The 22794-nt window shown below is 40.5% G+C and overlaps 1 protein-coding gene across 2 annotated transcripts in view; it reads right to left on the bottom strand.

Moving 5' to 3' along the window:
• Window positions 1–22794, bottom strand: part of USP7 (ubiquitin specific peptidase 7) — a 70988-nt gene that overhangs the window by 34952 nt on the left and 13242 nt on the right. The window contains exons 2-3 of one of the 2 annotated variants that reach the window (XM_039731826.1): window positions 5536–5640; window positions 5113–5145 (exon numbers count right to left, since the gene is read on the bottom strand). In XM_039731826.1, the coding sequence (XP_039587760.1) occupies window positions 5113–5145; window positions 5536–5640 (138 nt within the window). The remainder of the gene's footprint in view (window positions 1–5112; window positions 5146–5535; window positions 5641–22794) is intronic. The other variant, XM_039731827.1, reaches the window with a different exon arrangement.

Below are 22794 nucleotides of genomic sequence, written 5' to 3'. Positions count from 1 at the left end.
CTGCAAGACACGTTCCTTTTGTTCACTATTTCCCTAAATGCTTCTTTAGGATTTGTTACCAGTCCAGCTTCTTCTAAAGCAGCAGGTGCAGTAAGACAGAGACATCAAATGCTCTACAACTAAATCACAGCCCACTCTAACTCTTCTTGTTGTGTAGCATCTCCACAGCCCAGTTTAAGTCCCTTCTCTGTGTGAACCCATATGCACAACGGAGTTTCACAATCTGTTCAAATGCCCTGTTGATATCATGCCACCATTTAGTTGGTTTTGGCTTGCAATAGTATATTTTAAAACAGATGAATGCCATAGGATGGTTGTTGAGATTTTTGTAAAATCGTATCAGTTTGCTGAAAATCAGCTCAAGAACACGGTCCTGTTTTCTTTGTGCTATGCAAAGACGTTAGAGATTTTTAGTGGTCTAGCACTAAATTAAATGAGACTATTTTTTTCAAAGAGCTTATTTTGACACACGCAATTAAAGCAATTTTGCCTTCTTCCCACATACCCAGTTCTTCACCTACCACAATCTGTTCTGCTTCTGTACTACACAGCTATAACAGGGTGCTGGAGACTGTGACAGCTTCAGCAAGGCCAGGCTCTCTTTACTGTGACACGCCTCATATTGCACTCAGAGCAAAAACCTGCAACTTATCCCAACAGCTCGACAGGCCAGGGATGCACAAGACACTCCCAGTCCATGGCTCCAGTCTGACACTGGTGTGACATGGAATCCTCCTGGCTCCAAGGAGGTTGGACAAGCACACAGGGCAGCAGGGAGCACCCATGGTCACCCTGCTGCTCTCACTGCACCCACAGGGATGCACAACCAAAGGTGTGTCACACACGCAGTGACACCCAAAGTCAAAGAGCACTGAGGCACAACAGCACTGAGGCAGAAGTCAGAGTGTGAACTGTGACAAGGCACACAGTACAACAGTGTCCCTGCCATACAGGGACAGCAGTGGTTTACTCAGCTTGGCACAGCACCAGACACAGCGCTGAATCATTTTTCCAAAACACAGGTGAGCCCTGATTGCTACCTTACTTTAAAAATGGAACACTCTTGATTACAACATGCAACAGGGTAAAGATTATACATTTCACAGAGCAAATTACCAAGTTTTAGCCACAACTGCCAGGGAGCTATGGCAGATTTCATTCCTCTCCCTTGTGAAGCAGTTTTCAAGCAGTTGTCCTACTCCTGAACTGCAACACAGAATATTTTTTTGTGTATGGTCTGACAGCCCTAAGCATTCCAATTATCTCTTGAAGGTACTACAGCCCAAATCTGCTTCCTGCCCCCTCCACTCCTGCAAAGACCTTCATGTTGCCCCGTGCTGTCAGCTTCCTCAGCAACACAAGAGTTCAAAGGATTACTTTCTCCTTTTTCCCTGCCTGGAAGTGCAGCTAACTAGCAGTCTGTCACCTACTTAAAAAATGCTCTCTTCCCAGTTTCACTACTCACTGCCCGTTGACAGAGTGAAGAGCTGATCTTCTACACCTAAGAACCTGACAGGCTGCAGACAGAGGAGCTCTAACTTGGTTTGCAGCCAAGATAAAACAAATCTGTAACACACTTAACAATCTAAAATCAGTCTTGTATCACACGTGGATATCAAACCAAACTGAGGCCACCTCCCTACTCACAATCATGATATCAGTGCTTCTGGGCTCAGTCTGAGCTTCCAAAAAACGAGCCAAGTTTGCTTTCTGCCTCCTTTGATGCAGCTTTCAAAGCACTTCAGCACAAGGATGCAGCAGTGCTGCTACAGTGTCAGCTAAAAAATGCAGCCCACGCAGCATCTGCAGATGCTTCAGAGAAAGTTTGCCTGTATTTCTTGATTTCTTTTCAGGAAAGCCTGAGCATGAGAGCTCACCAGGGAATGGGAACTCTTCTCTGTAAAATATTTGAGCAAGCACTAGTAACTGCTCCATAAAATTGCAGCCTTGTAACACAGGTCAACCCTAAAATAGAAGTTTCTTCAAAAAAAACAACCTTCCTTTCCTTCCAGTAAGCCTATTTTTTCTTAGGAAGTATAATGGATTAAAGGATGAATTTTATTAGAAAGAGAAGTTTACATAGCAAACGTGAAAATTATCTGGAGTACACCAATAAACAAAGCCTTTTTTTGCCATCATGAACGTGTCCTCCAGATGCCAATTAAAGACTGCAACGGCAGCAGGACAATTTAGTAGTGACTGGCAAGTGAGACTTTTTTAAATCCCAGAACTACAAGGTCAAAAGGACTGATCCAGCTGACAGTACTTGGAGAAATTACATGCAATGGACTGTCTCTGCTATGTGGAAAACATTTTTTCATTGATGTGATGTCACATTCAGCATCTTCACAGAAGGCAATGGACTGTCTCTGGTATGTGGAAAACATTTTTTCATTGATGTGATGAATGTCACATTCAGCATCTTCACAGAAAAAAGATCCTTCAAATCTGAGATCCAAATACTGAATAAGATCCATTTTAAGGCTGAAACACATATTTAAATGTGGATACTTTTGGGAAAAGCAGATTTCTTTATTCTCTTAGTAAATGCTGCTACCTTGAAAGTGCACTGGAGTTATTAAAATATTCTGAACCTGAATTATTAATGGAGAAACTGGCTGAATATTCTATGAATATTTTAATAATGATCCAAATACAGCATGCAATACCAGCATATGGCTAAGACTGATGCTTCTGAAAGCCTTCTTGCCTCTGCAATTCTTCACAGAAATGAGACTTCAGGAGGTAATGGCAAAGCTGTGAGTTTATGTTCAGCTAGGGACCTTCTGTTTGAACTTTAACTTCTAAGAGAATTTACTCTAGGTGTTGCTTTGAATACTGATGCACTTGCAAACAAGTTTTGATCAGAGCCTTGTTTTTATTATTTTTTACTTTATTTGCAGAGGCTGCTATTCCAGCTTTTAAAGTCTGGTTCATTTAAGTCCTTCTCCATACAAAGCACAGCACAGTCCTTCAGCTGGTTCTTTTTAATTGCTAAGACTTCACACAGAGCAGCAACAGGTACTGGTCACAGCCTTGAGAGAACACAGCCTTATCTGAAAGTCCTGCTGCTGGTCCACTGCTGCTCCTGTTGCCTGTGCCTCACAATGCCTGCAGCCTGCTGCCTAGCAAAGGGGATGAGAGCTGCACAGTTTTTTTTTCCCCCCAATCTTATCAGTCATTTCTTTATGTGCTAAGCTGGAAGAACAAAATCAGCTCTAAAGTTTCTTGAACTCAGAAAATCACCAGAAAGCTGATTTCTATGATCCAGCTGGAAGCATCAACCTTTCATCTTACTGTTCACCTCTCTCACAGGAACCATTAAACTCATTAGTTTTGCTGAAGAGGTCTCTAAATTCTCCTCGTGCATTCTGCAGCAGCTCAGATTGATGTCCCTTTCTATGAGCAACAGCAAAGGAAAACTGCCTGTTTATCAGAGAAGCCCATATCTCCCATTTTCCCTGTCCTTGGAATCTCTGAGCTGTCCATTACCCATGCACATCATGCTGCAAACCAGGTTAGCAAGAACACAAACAACAAGAGAACAATTGCACTGATGTGTAAATAATGCAACAGCAAGCAATTAATCTGATTTACAAGACTTGGAAAAGAGGCATCATCCACTTACGTGATGCAAGTCTTCAGGAATGTTTTTGCAACTCTAACATTTTGCAATAACACTCTATCTGTGTCAATGCACAGCTGTAGCAGCACCAACACGTAGCCAGACACTCCTTATTCAAATATGATAATGAGGAACTATTAAGAGTATTGCTTAATAATCACACTTGAAGCCTAAAGGATGTCCCACTGCAGAGTGGGGCCAAGCTCCTGAACACGCTGGAAGTCCGTAAAGGCATGAGAAACTTTCAGAAACCTTCTGACAAACACCTACAGATACTTTTTCTCCCTAGTACAACACCTTCAATACCCAGTTCTGAGAGGAGTCAAACAGTTGGGAACTGATGCAAACAGGTTCACAGCAGTTTTTTGGCTAAAGGGTCAATGTTATTCTGAATGAAGAGGTGAATATCTGATTATTTGCCAGCCCTGATATAGCCTGGCTTTCATCAGCTATTTCTGCAGGTTAAGTCCCTATTTTGGTTAATTTGTGCAAGTATATACAGACCAACTAGTGGACAAATTATTTTACTAATTCACCAATGTGCTATGTACTGGTTGTATCAACAGCGAACACCACCAGACTTTCTACATATAAACATCCTTACCAAGAACAGAGCTTAAACAGATCTGTTCTAGCCAGTTGGTGTCAACCCATGTGGTGTTCTCTTACCACCCTCTAAATACCATGGCCTGACAGATATTTAACATCTTTTATAACAGCTTTTGATAAGAACAGACTCTGAGCAATAAATCAAAACCCTCTGAATGAGATTAGGCATTCACACAAATAAAATTCATATGCTAAGATTACATTTTTCTTTAATTTCAAGACTCTGGTCATAGAAAACTTTATCTTTGCCAATGACACAGAAGTGATTCAACCATGAGGTGCTTTTGTTCTGAATTTAAACCCTATTCTCTTCATGGAACATTACTATTTTCTATCAGTATTCTATGTTCCTTGAACTCATGAAAGTAAGCACTTTTTTCACCTTTAACCTCGAACTCTGATTTTTCTGAAAAAAAAAAAGAAAAATTACTTAACATGTTTGCACAAATCTAACTAAATGTTTAAGCCTAGTCCTAAATGCACTTTCATAAAACAACATGGAATATGGAACAAATCCCACTCATATGTTTCCCTTCTCCCAACTCAATTTTACTTCATTCTTCAAAATGAGCAGTCCCTGCCCATACCCTTTCCTAAGAAAAGAAGTATCACTGCACATTTTCCTCACTAAACATAACATATTTAGAAACTTGTTACCTTTCTTTAAATATACCCAGAGTTATAATTATTTGATCCTCTGCAACAAACTGTACATCCTTATTTTCGTTTAATGGACCAAGAAAAAGACTTCAAAACCACATGTCCTCTTTTATAAACAGGACATTAATACATAATTTTTCTTTTGCCTTTGCAAGTAAAATTAGGTGTCAACTGAGAGCAAAAGATGTTCTTCAATAGAATAGTTACCACTGACTTACCACACAAAGACAAAACCAGATCACAGCTGCCACCTGACAAGAGAGCAGGACAGATAAGGATTCTAAACAGCCTGAAGGAATTCCATAACTGATAAAATTACTATTCAGCAAAGCCCAGCTGCAGCACCTTTAAAGGGCTGTATCACAAAACATAACAACGGACAGTAGCACTTTCAGCAATTTTTAAATGAGTACCTAGAAAGAGTACAAGAAAAAAAAACCATCCTTCAGAAGTCTAATCCTGTTGTACAGCTATGTGAAAAGGATGCCTACACAGAAAACCAGCAGCCATAACTACAGAGGGATTAATTTTTTTATGAGCTGCAGATCATAGGACATAGGTAAGAGATGGACTATCTTCTCCTCCAAATCATTAAACTAAAGAAGCCAAACAAACCATGCATTTATCAAATATTCACTTACCATCTTCCATGTCTTCCTCAGTGTTGTTATGTCCGTCAGCCATTGCTACATTCCCATTAATGACAGGATTTTGAGTAATTCTTGGAGGATCATCTGTATCTCCAGCTAAGACAGAAAAACATATACAAAAATTAAACATGTAATTTATAATCAGAAATTAACTTTTTTTGTCTTTAAGAGTATTTATGAGAAGACAAATATCATACACTTGCACAGAACAGTATTTAATTAAGTTATTGCTCAAAAAGTTGTAGTGGTATGTGTCTAACAAAAATCCCCCATATAGGTGAATACCTATGGACGAAGAAAAGTCCACATTAATGTGGAATACAAAGAACATAAACCGACTTTTAAGTTTCCAGACTGCCTTGCAATCGGTATCTCATAATCAAGTCTCATTAAATAAGAACTTTTTTTCTTACTTTTTCTTGCATTCTTAGAATGCAAGAAATTTTTACACAAGTTTCTAATAGCAGACTTTCTAAACCAACAAGTTACTTTAAGACTTCCTCAGTGTTACTCGTTTTTCAAGAAAAAATCTGAACCTCTAATCAAATGCAACGGTAAGATTTAAATCTTACTTGGGGAAAATTGGAAAGGAAATCTTTTAGGATTAAGGAACATTTTAGATATAACATTTTCCAGTTTCTAGCCAACACTGCCATTAAGTTTTGCTCCAGTGACCATTACCTATGTACATGCCACTAAACCAAGAGATATGAGACAACTTGATGAACTGAAACCCCACTGTTTCTAAGTTGCATTGCCTTGACTGAACAAGCACCTTCTTGATTCCTCCAACAACTGAACAACACCTCCTTCCACTGCTTCCACACCAAAAGCCAGTGGACAGTTTCAGCACGACTCCAGAAAAGTGGATATATTCTTGGATAAACTAAACTGGCTCCTATCATCAAACTGTAAAACCTATAAGCCCTTGCAACCATCTCAAGGACAAGCACTACTTAAAAGACACTCTAATTTAAAAGGTTTGATGAGTTTTGCATTGCTATACAAGTCATGCTATTAACTTATATATTCTACTACCCCTCAAAAGCCCCAAGGTTGATTGGTGTAAGCAGGAGCAGCAGTTTTAGACCCAAAAGCTCCACGCAAGTTAGTGACTGTGTGCACTGCTGGGGATGCAGACAACCTGTGCCTCAGGATGGAAACCGTTCCCAAGGGACACGGCACGATCCCAGCTCCTGCACAGCAGCCTGGCCGTGCCCTCGCCCGTCAGCACCCTGGACAGAGCTGCCCTCGCCAGCGGCCCTGCCGAGCTCCCAGGCGGCTCCGAGCTCCGCACGGGCACGCAGGGCAGGGATGCCCAGGGGTGTCCCGGTCCGTGGCTGCGGCTGTCTGCAAGATCTGCCAGCTAGCCCGGACACTTGCCTTCTAGCAGACTGCAGCTGAGATTCTCCTGGGCAAAAGAGACAAACACAAGCGACAACAGGAACCGCTGTGTGATCGCCTCCCGAGTCTTTTAAAAGCCAGCGAGCCCCCAGCAAAGGCAGGACAAGGCACGGCAGAAGTGCAGCAGCCCCAGTCACCAGGAGCTTCGGAGCGCTCCCTCTCAGAGCACACCACACTTCTGCAGCCTCATTCCGATTCACAGCACACAGGAAGATACTTTCACACCCAGCACTTCTATTCTGATTGTTTACTCTCCCAGTAAATCCGCACAAGTAGTAACCTCTGCCCTCAGCACGACAGAAACAGCTCAGGTTAGACTTACTCCTGGATTAGAGCTACGCTGGATCACGAGCTTAATGCACACCCACGGCTTTTGGACACTTACTAGGGTGCAGCACTGAGTACCAGTGAAAGGGGCGCTGTGAAACACATACTGCAGCACTAACACATGCACTGTTCTAAATTCTCAGCTTTAGAACAAAAGCAAAGTCAAGTAGGACTTGGAAGTTTTGGCTTTGTAAGAAAAAGGTTTGCAGGAGATCGGCTCGGGTGTGGTAGAGCCGCAGGGGCCCCCTCAGCAGCAATTGGCACTGGCAATGCCACAGTAGAACAAGTTCAAGATTTACCACAACAAAATTATGGGGGGACAGGTTAGAACTCCTGCAACTTAAGAGCAGGAAAAATGACACAAATCAAGAGTGAGAAGGAAAGATCTCCAATTTCATTTCAACATCCTGTCTTCCCCCCTGCTTTTTTAATCTTTTAACAGCACGTGCTGGTCTAAACAGAAAGCTGTCCTCTGGGTCACTGCATTCAAGAAGCACACAGCATGTTCTCAAAATGCAACAATTGTTTACTAAATTAATACTATTTTTTTTTTTCTTCCTAAAAAGTGCAACTTTCCTTCATCAGTGCAACTTAGTGTCTGGAAACAAACTGAAGCAAACACCTGAGGAATAGTTCAGTTCTTCACTAAAAGCATAACCGATGTTATCTTCTGAGAGGGAATTTAAATATTGACACCGACACCATGTTTCATAGGGAAAGAACTGTCCTTAACTAAATGAGATACGGCTCTACATTCTCTCAAAGTATGAGGAGTTAGAGATCATAGCAACACAACAGCAATCAACTTAAACAGAGACAGATTCTGAGATACTGTTTAGTGATAAGACAAATGAACCATGATGAATGCCCCTGCTGCTTCTTCTGACATAGATGGACACAAAGTTTGTGATACAGCTTTCAGATATGGAAACCAGATAACACCAATCAATGTTTTTTGCTACTGTGAACAAAGGAAATGTTTTAACGGCTAATAAAAGTCAACTAATCCTTTACACAAACAAAACACAATCCCTCTTCAACAGATGTACTAGCAAGCAGTGTAACAAAATACATTTTCTAGTAGAGCATTGAAAACCTGTTTTTTGTAATTTGTATTTTTCTCTCTTGTCCTTAAGAGCTCATAGGAAAGAACTGTAAAATCATACCAAGGTTTAATTAAGAAACATGTTTTCCTTTGCCTCAAGCAGAGGCAATGCCAAAAACTTATTCAAATTATACATTACAGGATTAAGAAAAAGAAAATATACCTGTCCACACTGGCCAGGAAAACCTTCCTACCAAACATACTGCTTAATACACTGCTGTCTTTAATGCAGCTTAAACCACAGTGTGTCAACATCACTGCAGTCATGTCACCTGTGCATTCCCACATCAGAATACCCAGCTTTAATGATACCCCTGGAATAAATTTGAGATGCAGTTTATGAATCAACTGAAAGTTAATATAAACCACATCAATTAAGGAAGTATCACAACAAAGTGACTTTAGGAATAGGAAATGTTTTTAACTCTTTAAGTGTATTACTACAATATTCAATGAATACAGCTTTCAATAGCAAAATTGTAGACACTGTAAAAGACTGTTTCGTAAGCATTTATTTTTCACCTCCTCAAAATGCAACACATAAACCTCTGCAGATACTCTTTTGTTACAAAAAGGAATGCAAGGCAACGCAAAAATAGTGATGTCAATTTCTTCTGAAACCTTTAACATCACATACATCTCTGCCCATGACACTGTGTTACAAATGAAAAATACAACTTGAACAGTTTACAGGGGGTCTCTGAGTTTGGAGGCTAAGACAACTTCCAAGAAGAGACATTTCATATATTAGTGAGTTTGTGCACAAAAACAAGCTTTCACTTAGTTACTGAAATATCATGAATGCTGAAATAAGTCTAAACACTGAGATATGCAACTGGAACAAAACTGGAGCATGACGCCACAGTTTGGGAGGCTGGTAACAAGTGTCAGTTATCTTACACAAACAAATTACTGGATTATATATAAGTGACTCTGCAGGTGCACACTTCTCATCGCTCATTGACTAGGTCTGTTACTGAAGTGCTGAGATGAAAGCCTGAAAGCAAAATGGTTGTGGCAATTGCTGCAGGGGAAAGAGGGAGAGAGAAGGAAAAAACCCAACTGAATTCTCTGAAACTGTAAACTTGCCATATAATGAGAGACCCTATAGAAAGTATATATATGAAAAAAACCTGTTTGTTATGGACTATGAGATCAGTATTACCATATTCAAATACACTAGTAAGCAATCAGAATTAGAACACCACTGATTTTTAAACGATACCTGTATTCAAAAAAAAAAAAGCTTTTCTGACAGATTCAGCCTGCGTTTAATAATATAAACTCGTGTGTCACAGTAAGATTGCTCTGTTGTTCTACTGTTCACAACAATTCAAATCTACAAGAAAAGAATTTCAGTTTGCCATATTTTTTTCCTACTGATGGGAAAGTGAAAAAAATTTTGTCAAGTTCATGTGGCTTGTGGCATAACTTAAATGCAGTTCTAAGAGAGAAGCAGTGCAGAGTGCTCTGTCCCTAAGCTGCAGGACATGTTGCTCAGCACTAACACGTGTTTACAGTCACGTGTGGCCAAAAGCTACAGAATGACTGCACAAGCACAGCAATTCCACTACTGCAGAAATTGCCTCTATTTAACAATGACGACGGCGAGCTATAACTTCACTGAGCTTTCAGTCGTGACTCACATCACAGCCACAGTCAAAGTCTGAAAGCTTATCCACAATGTCTGTCATTAGCTTTTGGAGCTGGCAGCCACAGAGGAGAAACTGAAGCAGTGTCGGCAGCAGGGTATGAAACATTTGTTTCCTTTTGAGGTTAAGGAGACCACAGCGGAGGAGTAACAGTGATACTAAAGACTTGGTTACAGTTATCACACACATCCGCCTCAGGCTGGAAATCGCTGGGACCAGGGCTGGGACAGTCCCTGCACACAGCAAGCACAGCTCTCCAGGCAGCAGTGCCACAGCAACCCCAAAACGAGCAGGGAGCTGCACCAAGGGCATTTCAGCAGCATGAAGGGAGTCAGTCATTCACTGCTGGCAGCGGCTTGAAGAATGCCATGATCTTTCACATCCAGGGTCTTGCTTTTAGTGGGGGAAAGCAGAAAACAACACAACTTTCTCCTCTTCTGCTGGACTAAATGGACATTCCAGAATCAAATCCTTCATGGAAGTTTTAAAAGGGCAATTTTTTAAAAATACAAATACAACACTGTAGACAGATATGATAAAGGGGTGTGTGTGTGAATTCCAGTGTATGAGTGAACCTGCAGTAAACACTGGGGAAAGGACTTACTGAGCAAAAATATCAGGTGGCAGGAGATAAGAATAAAGTCAGAGAATGCACATGAGCAAAATCCATGCTGTAGCAGTCAACCTACATCAGCATCAAGGATATCCACTGCATGCTCAACACACAGTCCAGGTCTAGCTTTGCATCTCAGTGTCAGGACTGGAAGCTGCCACACCCCTTAGAGCAGCCCAGCAGAGCCATGGTCCTCTGTACTCACTACAGAACATCTCCTCTATTGTGGAACAAAGCACAATCCCTTCAAAAGTTTTTTAAAATTATTTTTTAAATATGTCAGTATTTTAAATAAATCAATATCTAAAAGTTTACCTCAGTGTGTAGTTTAAAATACCAGCCTGACATACATAATAGCACACAAGCTAAAAAAATTAAGAAATCATCACTACTAGAAATCATAATGAATAAACATTCTGTGATTTCAAATGCTATAATAAATATCACCTCTTGAATCCCCAAATTGATCCTTGCTATTGTAGGTATTGGGAGCATATCAAAATACATAACTGAGAAATTCCTAAAGCAAGCAGTAAATGCCACACTTTCCAAAGCAGTTACCAAACTGTGGTGGTGCAAAGAGGACACTCAAAAGACTCAAACAAAAAGCAATAATATTACTTCTTGAAAGCAAACAAGAAAGTTTGAAAAATGTGAAGAAGAGGATGAACAAATACTGCCTTGAGCTGGAAGTAACAATGCCAAGGTTACTTCACAACTCCGGAGCACAGATTGCCCAGACCATGGCTGCAAGGGGGCTGCAGGCACTCCCGTGGGATGGATTTCATGTGGCTCTAACAGCTCACAGGAAAACTTTTGGATTCCAGCAGCTTGCTTCTCCCGAGGTTTGGAAACCATTGCTCTGAAAGCCAGATGAATAGACTGGCTCCCAGGAGGGCAGGGTTTAAAAAGAACAAACAAAAACCAAACAAAAAAACCAAATACCCAAGCCAAAAAATAAAACCAAAACAACCACACATGCCGAAATTAGCCAAACAAGCTCCCAACTCCCTGATCTGAATGGAATTCATTTACAGTAGTCAATCTTTGAACTACTAGAAGTGTTCTGACAAAAATTTCTCCTCACTTGCTCTGAAAGAATTCAGCTTTTCCAAAGCAAGAGAAACTATTTGGCCTCTAATCCCTACCTGCAGTTAAAATACAAACACCACTTATTTCACAAAGGGACTCAAGAGAAAAGGAATTAAATGAAAAGCATTCTACACAGTTTCATATTTTCAAGACAGTCCTAGGTTGCTATAATGAAAAATCTGAAGAGGAATCAAGCAATTTCTGAACTGTGGCTGCCTTTCAAAAGGCATCCAAAAATAAACCAATTCACCTAAAACATTTCAAACTTATCGAACAGTAACAGAGACTGAGATTAGTTTGGCCAGAAGAATGGAAGGAGGGACAAGAGAAGTACACAAACCCCCATGATCCTGTGGATCAAGATGTAGATAACTGCTGTCATGGATCTTTCCATTACTTGTAAATATTAGGTAATTTGTCTTAGTTAAAAAAGTTAATTCTCTCATTAGTAAAACTTTGGTTTCATTTATTATTTTTCTTTTTTCATGGTTCATTACTTGATCAGGTCAAAAGGTGTATCTAGAAATGTATGCACCTTAACAGGTACAGTGAAGGACAATGTCTAAGTCTTAAAGGGAAAAAGCCTCCAGAGAAGCATCAGGAGGCAGAGCCAAGCTTACAGACTAAGGGGAAAAGGTATTAGGGGCATAGGAAGAGAGGGGGCTTCCAGCTAGGGAAATAAGGTTTAAAGATCTTCAATCCTTTCAAAATTTGCTCTATTACATTTAGAAGGAAAGGAGAAAAGACATTTATTTTCTAAAGAGCAAGTAGCCAATGTTAAATATTGAAAAAATAAATAAAAAATAAATAGTATTATATGGAAGTCTCTTGCTCTCTAACTGTCATCTGAAACAAGTAATTATTGCATTATTACTGGGAATTGCAAGTCTCCCACAGAAGAAGATGATGTTACACAAGACAGCGAATGAAGAACTGGGATGGGACAACTTCCTGGAAGCAGACTCATCTCTGCCATGCCCACGGAATATGTAGCAATGACTAGACAGACAGTAACAACACTGCAGCCACCACTTATTATTACACTGATCAATCATTATGCTGCTGCTGCCTTGCATTCCCATCACTGGCTCTGCCTGGCCAAAAAGGACATTTTGACAAAGCACAGGATGGCCAGACTGGTTTCTAACTGCGCCAATGTAACTAATGAATGGGAACAAAATTGTATTAATAGAGTACATGATTATTCTATTCTTAGATAAAACAAAGCAGTTACACTCTAAGATGCCCCTGAACACCATCAGTCTGTAAGGTAAATAGTATCAGAAGCTTCATCCCACTGATACAGTTATCTTCATGGGAAAATACATGGGAGGTACAATGTAACTTTGTGGACAGAAAAATAGCTGAGAACAAATAGCCTACTCAGAACCTGCTCTATAACTAAGCAGTTTGCTGCAGCAACTTATTATCTGCTGATCTTCAAAGACAGGAGCAGTCTGATGGCACTTTACAAAACAAAACTCTTAAAATGTCTTTAAAATGTGATTAACTTCCTACTGACACATAAAAAGCATTTAGAGTATTATCAATACAACTACTCAGTGGACTTTAAGCTGCCACTGAAGTAACCCCAAAAATTTACTGATACCAAGAGTGACTAAATTACCTGCTTTCAGCAGTTTAACCCTTTGCTTTATTAATAATTCAGTGTCAGATGAAAGACTGCATGAACCAGAGTTCAGTTTGGACACTAACAACACACCCATAATTATCCAACAAAATTACAGCTTCATGCTCTTGGTGAAGAGTGTGTATGGGCAGCCTTCATATTTGAAAGGATTTCTCAAAAGTTTTTTAAGCCCCAGGTGTTTAATACTGGGGTAGACAGCAGCATTGGCATAAGATTTTCTTCGGCACAGTGAAATTATTTAGCAGAAGATATCAACCTGCCTGTCTCACTATCCTGGCTTTTATGCACTGTACAGTGTCACAACCTCTTGGCAGTCATCGGGACCAGAGAAGGTCTGCTGAAAAATCTTTCACAGTCCCTTTTCTAGTCTGAAGAGTTTTTTTAGCTTAGGTTGTGCTTCTAGAACACTATCAGATCAGGAAGAAAGGCAGCAAGACTGCTTCTGGCTATCCTGTAATACTCAAAAGCAGTAACTAGAACAGTTGACAAGATAAATTATTTTCCTCCATGATCAGGAAAGGCCAAAACATCAGAAGTGTCATGACCTATTATGGCAGCAGCTCCTGGACTTGCACTACCTTCTCCTTGCTGTATCTAGAGCAGCAAGGCTACAGAAGCAACTTCCCAACCCGTCACGTCTTGTCTCTGCACATTCCAGAGATGGCAGCGTGATTACATCTCTGCTGCGGGTCGGGCACTCGGTCCCAACCCACCGAACACACCCTGAACAATGTGTTTTTCCAGTATCACACCCCTCTTTATGTTTTGCTGCTCTACTAAGTAATAGCTTTCTCTACTGCAACAGTAAAAGCTACCATCTATGCCATCATTAGAGAGGCTGCAAAACTGCTCACGGAAAGAAGTTCTGGAAGAGGGAAGAAAAGGATGCAGCCTCAGCTGGAGCCAGGACAGTCCAAGGGCCAGAGAGTATTTACATTTATATGACACTATACCCAGCATGCTACAGTGCTGTGGACATGTTCTTGGTGTGTTTAAAACAGACAATTAAAAAGCAATTAAAATGCGTGTATTTGGATAATAATACAAGCACACGATGCAATTAGTGATTCTGCTCCCATTAGCACCTCCCTCTTTCCTTGTGGAAGTCCAGAAAAGCACACACCTCCACCACCTAGACCAGCACAATTTTTATTACTCAGATACATAAATTTCGCAGAACTCACTCCTATATCATTTTGGATGAGAGCAACCCACAGCCTCAGAGAGTCTTGGGGTACATGTATTCAATTAAATACAATAACTGAACACTCACCATATGCTTAAGCAGCAAAAAGGTTTTGCACATTTACCAGTAGCACAAAACATTGCCTTACATGGGTATGATCACACACACCACTTGCCCAAACCAGCTCTGAAGGTACACTGCTTCTGCGCAGTAACTTTGCTACAGAGTCAAAATATTATTCATCACAATTCAGATTCTGTAACTCTGTTTTGAGACCAGATTCATCCTTACAGCAAATGCCAATTGTTCTGCTCACTCCTGAACTCAGCCTTGGAGCACGCTGAGTTTTGCTCACGCTAGCAGTAGCACAGGAAAGTAGCTTGACTTTATTTTCCTAATAGTGACATGATTTTTAAACTGTTGAAACACTGTTGATCTGTCCATATTGCAGTTTAAAAGCAAAATTAATTTCCTAGTAAAGAACAACATTGGATAACAATATGGATTTGCACTGGAATTAATTTTATAGGTGCTAGGAACAAAAATATAAATCACCTACTTTAGCCCCATCTTTTAATTTATCTTTTAAGAGAAAAGATCACTCCAAGCCACAGAAACTGTGCAATATGTCCAAACCCCTCACATTTAGGGATCTACACCTCCAGCACTTCTTCCTGTTATTTTCAGTAATGCTTTTAAAGGTCTTCCTTTATCATTGGAGATTTGCTAAGACTGATCTTGTTTCCCTCTGCTTCCTTATGCTCCCAGCTGTGCAGAGAAATGGACAGATACATAAGGTATTCCAGGCTCACAGAATCTGACTCAGTGGTTGCAGGTAGCTGGTAGTTCTAGATTAGGCTCTGGTGAGAAGAGGGAAAAGCAAATAAATCAGATTCAGGAAAATAACATTAAAAACTATATAAACTGTGAAAAAGCAGGCAAGCACAGTTAATCATATTTCTTTCTCACCTGACAACACAAACAAGCTTAAATCCAGGCTTCTTTGCTGCACAGTAAAGGAGTCAACATCAAATACACTCACAAGAAAGTACTCCTTTGAGGATAACTATGGAATGTGCTTCAGAGGTGGCTGTTACAGCAAAGCAGCCTGAAATCCCTGGCCAAAGCATCTCCAAAGTTCATCAGTTAGTCCCATGGCAAATCCAGAGAAATGCAAACACTGTGTCCCTGAGGACAAGGAGTGGTGATCTCTGCCATGCCACTGGATGCACCCTGCCCAGCTGGGACACACAACTGGAAGATCTCAGTAGCACAGTACCTGATTACATTTTCCTTGGGGTAGTAGCTTCTGCAACCAAGAACCACTACAGGCTCTACTTAGCACAGAGAAATGAGTACCAGAGCAATCTGAGATGCAATATGGAAGCAGAAAGGTATTGTTTATACAGAAGAACTGTAAATCAAGACTCATGTGTGCTGGTTTGGCTTCTTCATGAGTAGAGGGGGATACAGAATTTTCTACTACTTATAACACACAAGGAACTTCATACTAAATTACCAGAATGCAAGTTTAAAGAAACAATATCTGTTCTCCAGACTTTTAGCGCTTCTTTCCTCAGTTATCCAGGACCCTTCCTAGTCTACTCAGACATTACCTCTAAACAGCCACTTGATACCTTGTACCATCTTTCTTTTCCTTGTTGTAACTTCTTTACTTATCCTACATCTTTTCAAGATGGAGGAGGGAAGCAAGGCTGTTAACCAGGCTGCACTCAGTGCTCAAAAGGCAGCAGCACAGTGAACTTACACAAAGCTTTTATTATTCCCAGTTCACTTCCAAAGGCGATGCAGTGAATGGAAGAAGATTCTATGAGGAGCAGTGAAAAGGTACAGAGGCAGCGTGGCCAGGCTCAGACACCCTCGGGGTGTGCACAGCAGCAAAGGAACTCTGCCATCCCTCCCTGCACTCATGGTTAACATCAGCATCTGCCACTCACAGACCCCAATACACCAGGTTAAACAATTTTTGCTCAATCAGGCTGGCTAATCTTATGCAAATATTCAGGGTTTCCATAAGGAACTTTAGAACATTCATACAAAAAAAACCCTGTTACTAGCCACGTATGGAAAAAACCCAAAATTCTTGACTGAGAACAGTTCTGCAGAATCTATAAAACTTTACTGTAAAAAAGAAATGCCTATTGCCAAAGTGTTTGGCACTTTTCATCCAAAACAAAGAGCAGGCCCAAGTCATACTTCTCTTCCACTTCAGGAAAACCATTCCCAGTTGTGGAGAAGCATCCAGGGCTGGGAGCAGGATCAGCCCCACACACCCAGGTGTGTTTCCTCCTGGTCTGAGCAGGAACTGCTCCGAGCAGCTCTGCTCTGAAGAAGCACCTCAGCAGTGAAGGCAGAGCTGAACCAATTAGTGTGGGGTGCCCGGTGCTGATAAATCCTAACCTCACACCAGGGTCGCTTTTACAAGTGTAGATTAACCGTGGGGAAAACGACAACAACAATTAAACCATTCAAGGCCTGAGGTTTGAGGTTGCTTTGTTAAGTCCTTTATGTGAACTGATACACATGCACACGTGCACAGCCTGGTAACACAGGAACATTTACTGCTTCCTGCCAGCCATACAGGGAGCACTGCTAACAAAATCATTCTTTTCTACTGAAATTCAGTTTTCACTGTGTTTAATAACAGATACATTTCACGCATAATAGTAAACCATGATTTTAAGAGATTCCTACTACAAAAAAAAAAAATCTACACTATGGGTTAATTTTAACGTTTGTTTTCGATGTGATTAACAAGAAGTAATTACGCTCTCATCTAAAATTAACAACTGCAAAATGAGCAAAACAAAAAATGTTCCTTTTTTCAAACGGGATGATCTGGGAAAGAAGCTGCTTTCTTGTTCTCTAAGACATAGATTTCAGAGCTCTATTCTCCACTAGTTTCCTAAATTCCTAAAAGACATGGTTCCCAGGAGCTTGTGAGATTGCTCCTCAATATGCTCAATTTTCCAGCCTCACCTGTCAGCACTCTGCCATGTCCTACAAAAGCTTCCCTGACCAAAGAGGACAAACACAGAATGACTGTGCATGGAAGGGGTGCCCAGCTGGGATGGGAGATTTGGAGATGTCCCTGCCTTGAATACGAAAAGGGCTCAGCCCTGGTGCCCCAGGGAGCAGAGACTGTGGGGTGGTTTACCCCATCCTGCTCCCATTTGGAAATCCCCTTCCCTCCATCAGTGTCCCCTTTTGACTGGAGTCTCCATGAAGATTTTTGGGGTCTAGACGCTCCCAAGAAACTTCAACCACTAAATTTCTGGCCAGCCTTAATCTACTGAATCATCTGCCAGGTGGCTGCTTTCTTCTGCTTTGTAGCATGAACACTAGCAATCATTAAAACAATTTTAGAAGCCTTAAGCATTGATTCAAGAGTTTTCCTCAGTCTCTAACACAGAATCATTAAATCCCAAAGCAGTTTACACCTTCTTCAGTATTAGTTTTAACTAAGATTTAACCTTTATTTTCCCTTTGCATTCTGACAGCAACCCTTCTACCCCTAAGTGTTAATGCAAGAAAATTATTACTTAGGCTGTAAGAAAGAGCTGATTATTGTTGTAAAATGTTCTGAAGATCAGCTTCACTTCACTGCTTTGAAGATGAAAGTTACTGTACTGAAAACATCCAAATGTTAGCAGACACCAAAATTAGCACTAAACAGTGTTAATTATTTAAAACTGCCTATATGGAGAACAACTTTCTTCAAACAAATAACACAGCTGAAAAACTGTTTTGTATGGAATCTCGGGTGTCACTCTCCACTATTTACCATGGAATTCTTAAAAGAATGCAGAACAGGAACTTTATAATCCTCAGTTAAGCACTCTACTGACAATTTTATCACTTTTTCTTTGTCAGCAATTTTAAGTCGCATTCTTTTCTTACTGAAAACAAAAGAAAACTTTTAAGTGACTGAGAAAGCTTTTCCTGTTTAACTATTCAGTGTTAAATAGCCAACCAGCTGTTCTGGTGCCAACAGGCTGCCGTGGGACCAGCAACCAAGTCCCTGCTTCCCCAGGCCTATTAGTTAAGCAATCAGAATCAGGAATGAAGTTATACTCTGTATTCTAGAGAAAACAGCATACAGACCCAGCCATATACAGATTTTGAGGCTAACCTGCTTTTCCAAATCCTAACACAAACACACTGAAATCCACGAGGCAAAGAAACTGCTGTGTACTCCACAGGCACATTAGCTGTGAACAGCCAAATTCAGATCTGCAAACCTGAGCAACTTGTAATACAAACAAGAATAAAGAAGAACCTACTGATATACACTGGAACACCTCTAAACCAGCAATCTTTTAGAACCTCATCACAGACAGAGCTTCTTGAACCCTGTACCTCATACAGTAACAACTGCAGCTGCAAACTTCAAAACTACATGGTTTATGCAAACAACTATTTCAAAAACAGAAATTTGAGAGATGTCTTCAAGAAAAAAGACCTCACACCTATGTAATTTTATTTTCATTTCATTTTAAAGAGCAACCAAATGACAGGAGTGGAGGGATAATGATGCTTCTGATGGAGTTTACTGTATATGGCGGGGCTCTTGGATATTTTAGTGCTCTCAGTAATGCCCTGATGTGTCACCATCCCAAATAATCATCCAAATTAGTTTTCCCTTGTAAAGGGAGACAAAATAAGTTGGTCAAAATTCTTCTCCTTTTTCTTTGGGAAACCTAGTTACTTCACATGTGGCAGCAATTATAATTAGCACATTTTTCACCAGAAATACATTCTGAAGAGGAAATTGTATTTCACTACTCACATGTTTGTTGCATGTTTACTTTCTTACTACATATTACATTTATTTTTTGTTATCATGAGCCAAATCCTCAGACAGTATTTCAATAGCTTTCTGGTCAACTATTCTTAGAACATAAAGGCAACAAAACAGACTGGAAAACACATTTTAGGACATTGGCTACTGCCTGTCCCCTTCAGTGAATTACATCTTTCTTACATTTTGCAGAACATCCTCATTCCAGAAACACACTCCCAAACTCAATACTCTATTTTTTCCAGCAAATCTTCCCAACTACTTCTATTTTCACTCCACTGCTAGTGCCACTCATCTGAAGCAAACTTTGAGGACTTCCAAAATTAATTAGTGCCTTCCTGCTTTGCCTCTGGCTAGAAGCTGGTATAAACACCATCACCAAATGAAGCTGTATCTCAAATTCCTTATTCTGTTGATGATGAATGATTCTTCCTTTGTCTCAGGACAACACTAAGTCCCTTAAGTTTACTCCCCACCCTGTATTTTTCTCTCCTAATAACGCAGTGTTTTGTGGTCTGTGTCATCAGCAGCCACTACAACCTCACACACAGCTGGGACGGAAACCCTCACTACTTGCACTTTTTTTGCTCCATTCACATTTCCTGCTCCCACAAATGCTCTCACTATTTGGAGTATATCTTTGGAGCATACAAAAGCAGACTTTTTTGGTCAGTCTTCCTCACTACTGGATCCTCATTGCCCCTCTTTTTCTACGACTTTAAAACTGTGAACAGTTTTCCTTGAAGGGGTGTGAGCATGGGATAGTGCATGGCAGTGGGTCACAGGGGAGAAGAGAAAAATAAACCCCAACACAGAGGTACACCACAAACTGTCTAGTATGTCATTCCTGGCACTTCTTCAGCTCCAGACCTTTTTCACCAAAAAAATTCAATTAAGAAGCCAAAAGGATGTTCCTTCTTTCAGAAGCAGAGAGGATTTGATTTAAGAGATCTTGCTGAAGAAATAGAAGTACGTACGAAAAAAAAAGTATCTGCAATTAATGTGCATTATTTGCAGGTTTTTCCACTGAAAAGTGACTAATTTTTTTTATTCATTAAACTAACTGAACTGAAGCAGAGAGCTCCAATTTAAATGCCATTACAGTCAGGTCTGACCCAAACCTCAAACAAGCTCCAGATGTTACTGGTCAAAATCAGAATTAGAGCAGGATTTAAGAATTACTGAGACAGTAATAATTTAACTGCAACTGTTATCCCTTCCGGAGGGGGAAACTTTTTCTCTGAAAGAAAGGAAGAGACACACTGTGCCTTCGCAATAAAAAATAAGAAGAGATATAAAAGACAATTTTTAAAAAGGCGAAGATAAAATAGACAGGGAGTGAAAAGAGAATGGTTACTTTAGTGGTTATTTTGCTGGGGGTTATCAGGGAGAAGCTACTCTCTGGGACACAGCTCTCAGACCAGCAAAAGAACCAAACCAACCTTTTCAAAGAATATTCAGTTATTTTACCTACAGAAGCCAGGTGGTTACAAGTGGCAGTGCTGTGTTTATCTGGGTGGTAACACAACACTGGCATACTTCAAACAGCTAAGCTACACAACAGGAAATTTATCTGTGCACATGTAACAGGAGAGTCTTTACCTGTTTAAGCTTGTTCACAAACCCCATCAGACACAACATATTGTCTAGATTTCTACCTAGCAGATGTACCTTTCCCCACCATTACATCTTTTGACCATAAAAATGTTAAAATAAACATACACTGTTCATACATATGGCCAAGCTCAGGTATTTTAATGTCCCTGTGGATGCTTTATTATTGATGCATTTTCAACAAACTTTAAGATCAAAGAAACCCCACAAGACCAAAAAGAGAGAAACACAGACACAGGGACAGGGGGAGTACATCTCTGGCTCACTTTGACTTGGACAATCTGGCTAAACAAGATATTTTACTAAACACCTAGATGATAATCTGTGGGATGCTAGAGATCTCTGGGATTTTATCAGGAAACTTCTGTCAAGCTGTAGGATCTCCCCATCGTGCCCTCCTCAAGGCAGGGCCCTGGGATTTAAGCCACTTGCAGCTGAATTGCAGGAGAGAGGCAATGCACCCCAAGGACCAGGCTGCACACACAGGAAAACACCACACCACTACTGCTGGGCTGCACACTGCAAGATAAAAAGGTGCTCCTTCAGTGTTCAAAACATTGCAAATGCCACTCTCTCTTCTTTGAAAATTAAAATATTTACTTCAAAGTGCTGACACAGAATAAATGACCCCAGAACAATGAGAAACACCTTTCAATTAATTTAGAGGCACCTGGTTTTAACTTTTGCTATTGCCATCATACCTAACACATGCAAGTATTCACAGCCAAATTTGGGTTTATAATTGGAAGGAAGAATATTTTCATTATTTTCTGCAAATCCCATTAGCAATCAAGTCCACAAATTTCTCAAGCAAACAGAAAGGCTACAAATGTAAGGATTTCAATGCCAATAGTGCTTATTCCCTGCCTTAATGCAACCCAGCACCCCTTAAGTCTGAGCACACCCCCAGTCCCTGCAAGCTTCCTTCTCAGGCACAATGCTGAACTCACCCTGCTGAGCTGTACAGGGAACTTCCACTTGAATGCTCAGCTCCAGCTACTGGGGAAGAGGAAAGATTATTCCACATCTACCAATAAATGCATCATTTGCACATGTGCAGACAAACTCAAGGCACTGGTCCCCAGCACTCCAGCAGAATCCTGGCATCCCTCTGCACTGAGGTTAAGAGCCAGCATGGAGTGACAAACTCCTGCTACACAACAGCACTGCATTAACTGCATGTTACAACTGCTCTTCTAGGGACAACTATGACTTCTTTTTAGAAAAAAAGTCTGCTGGATGTACAAGAGTTTCCATGAGATTTTTGTTATCACTTTTAACAACTATGCAATCAGATTAGCTCAATGAGATACAGCTTTCACACTTTCTGTTCTGTAAAAGTGAGGACTAAATCAGAAAGAGCAGTATTGGTATTATTTATAGAATTTAGGATTATTTTAGTATTACTGGCACTATTATTGTAATACCTGATTTACATAAATATCTGAGATCAAAGAAATGACCCTACATTTTATTTCAATACTAGTGAACTTGGTCTGGCCAGATCCTGAACAGGATCAGCAGTCCAAGTGCCAGCAATACAGTTTCTCACCATCCAACAATCAGAATCTGTGCTTACACAGGTCCAGAACCTTCATGATGCTTCATCTTCAGGGGGAAACAAAAGGAAAAGCAGGCGTTCTAGGGCATTAAGGGTTTTCAGTTTTTGAGTTTTGTTCAGAAATACAGAGAGGATGAGTGAAAACCTCAGCAGGTACATGATGCACAGAGATGGCAGGTACGTGATGTGCACTCAAGAGCTGTTCCTGTCACTGCTGGCTCCT

The sequence above is a fragment of the Passer montanus genome, unplaced genomic scaffold (genome assembly GCF_014805655.1).
Source record: "Passer montanus isolate IOZ18808 unplaced genomic scaffold, ASM1480565v1 scaffold8, whole genome shotgun sequence".
NCBI lineage: Eukaryota > Metazoa > Chordata > Aves > Passeriformes > Passeridae > Passer > Passer montanus.
This window is presented reverse-complemented; position numbering and strand designations above follow the sequence as displayed.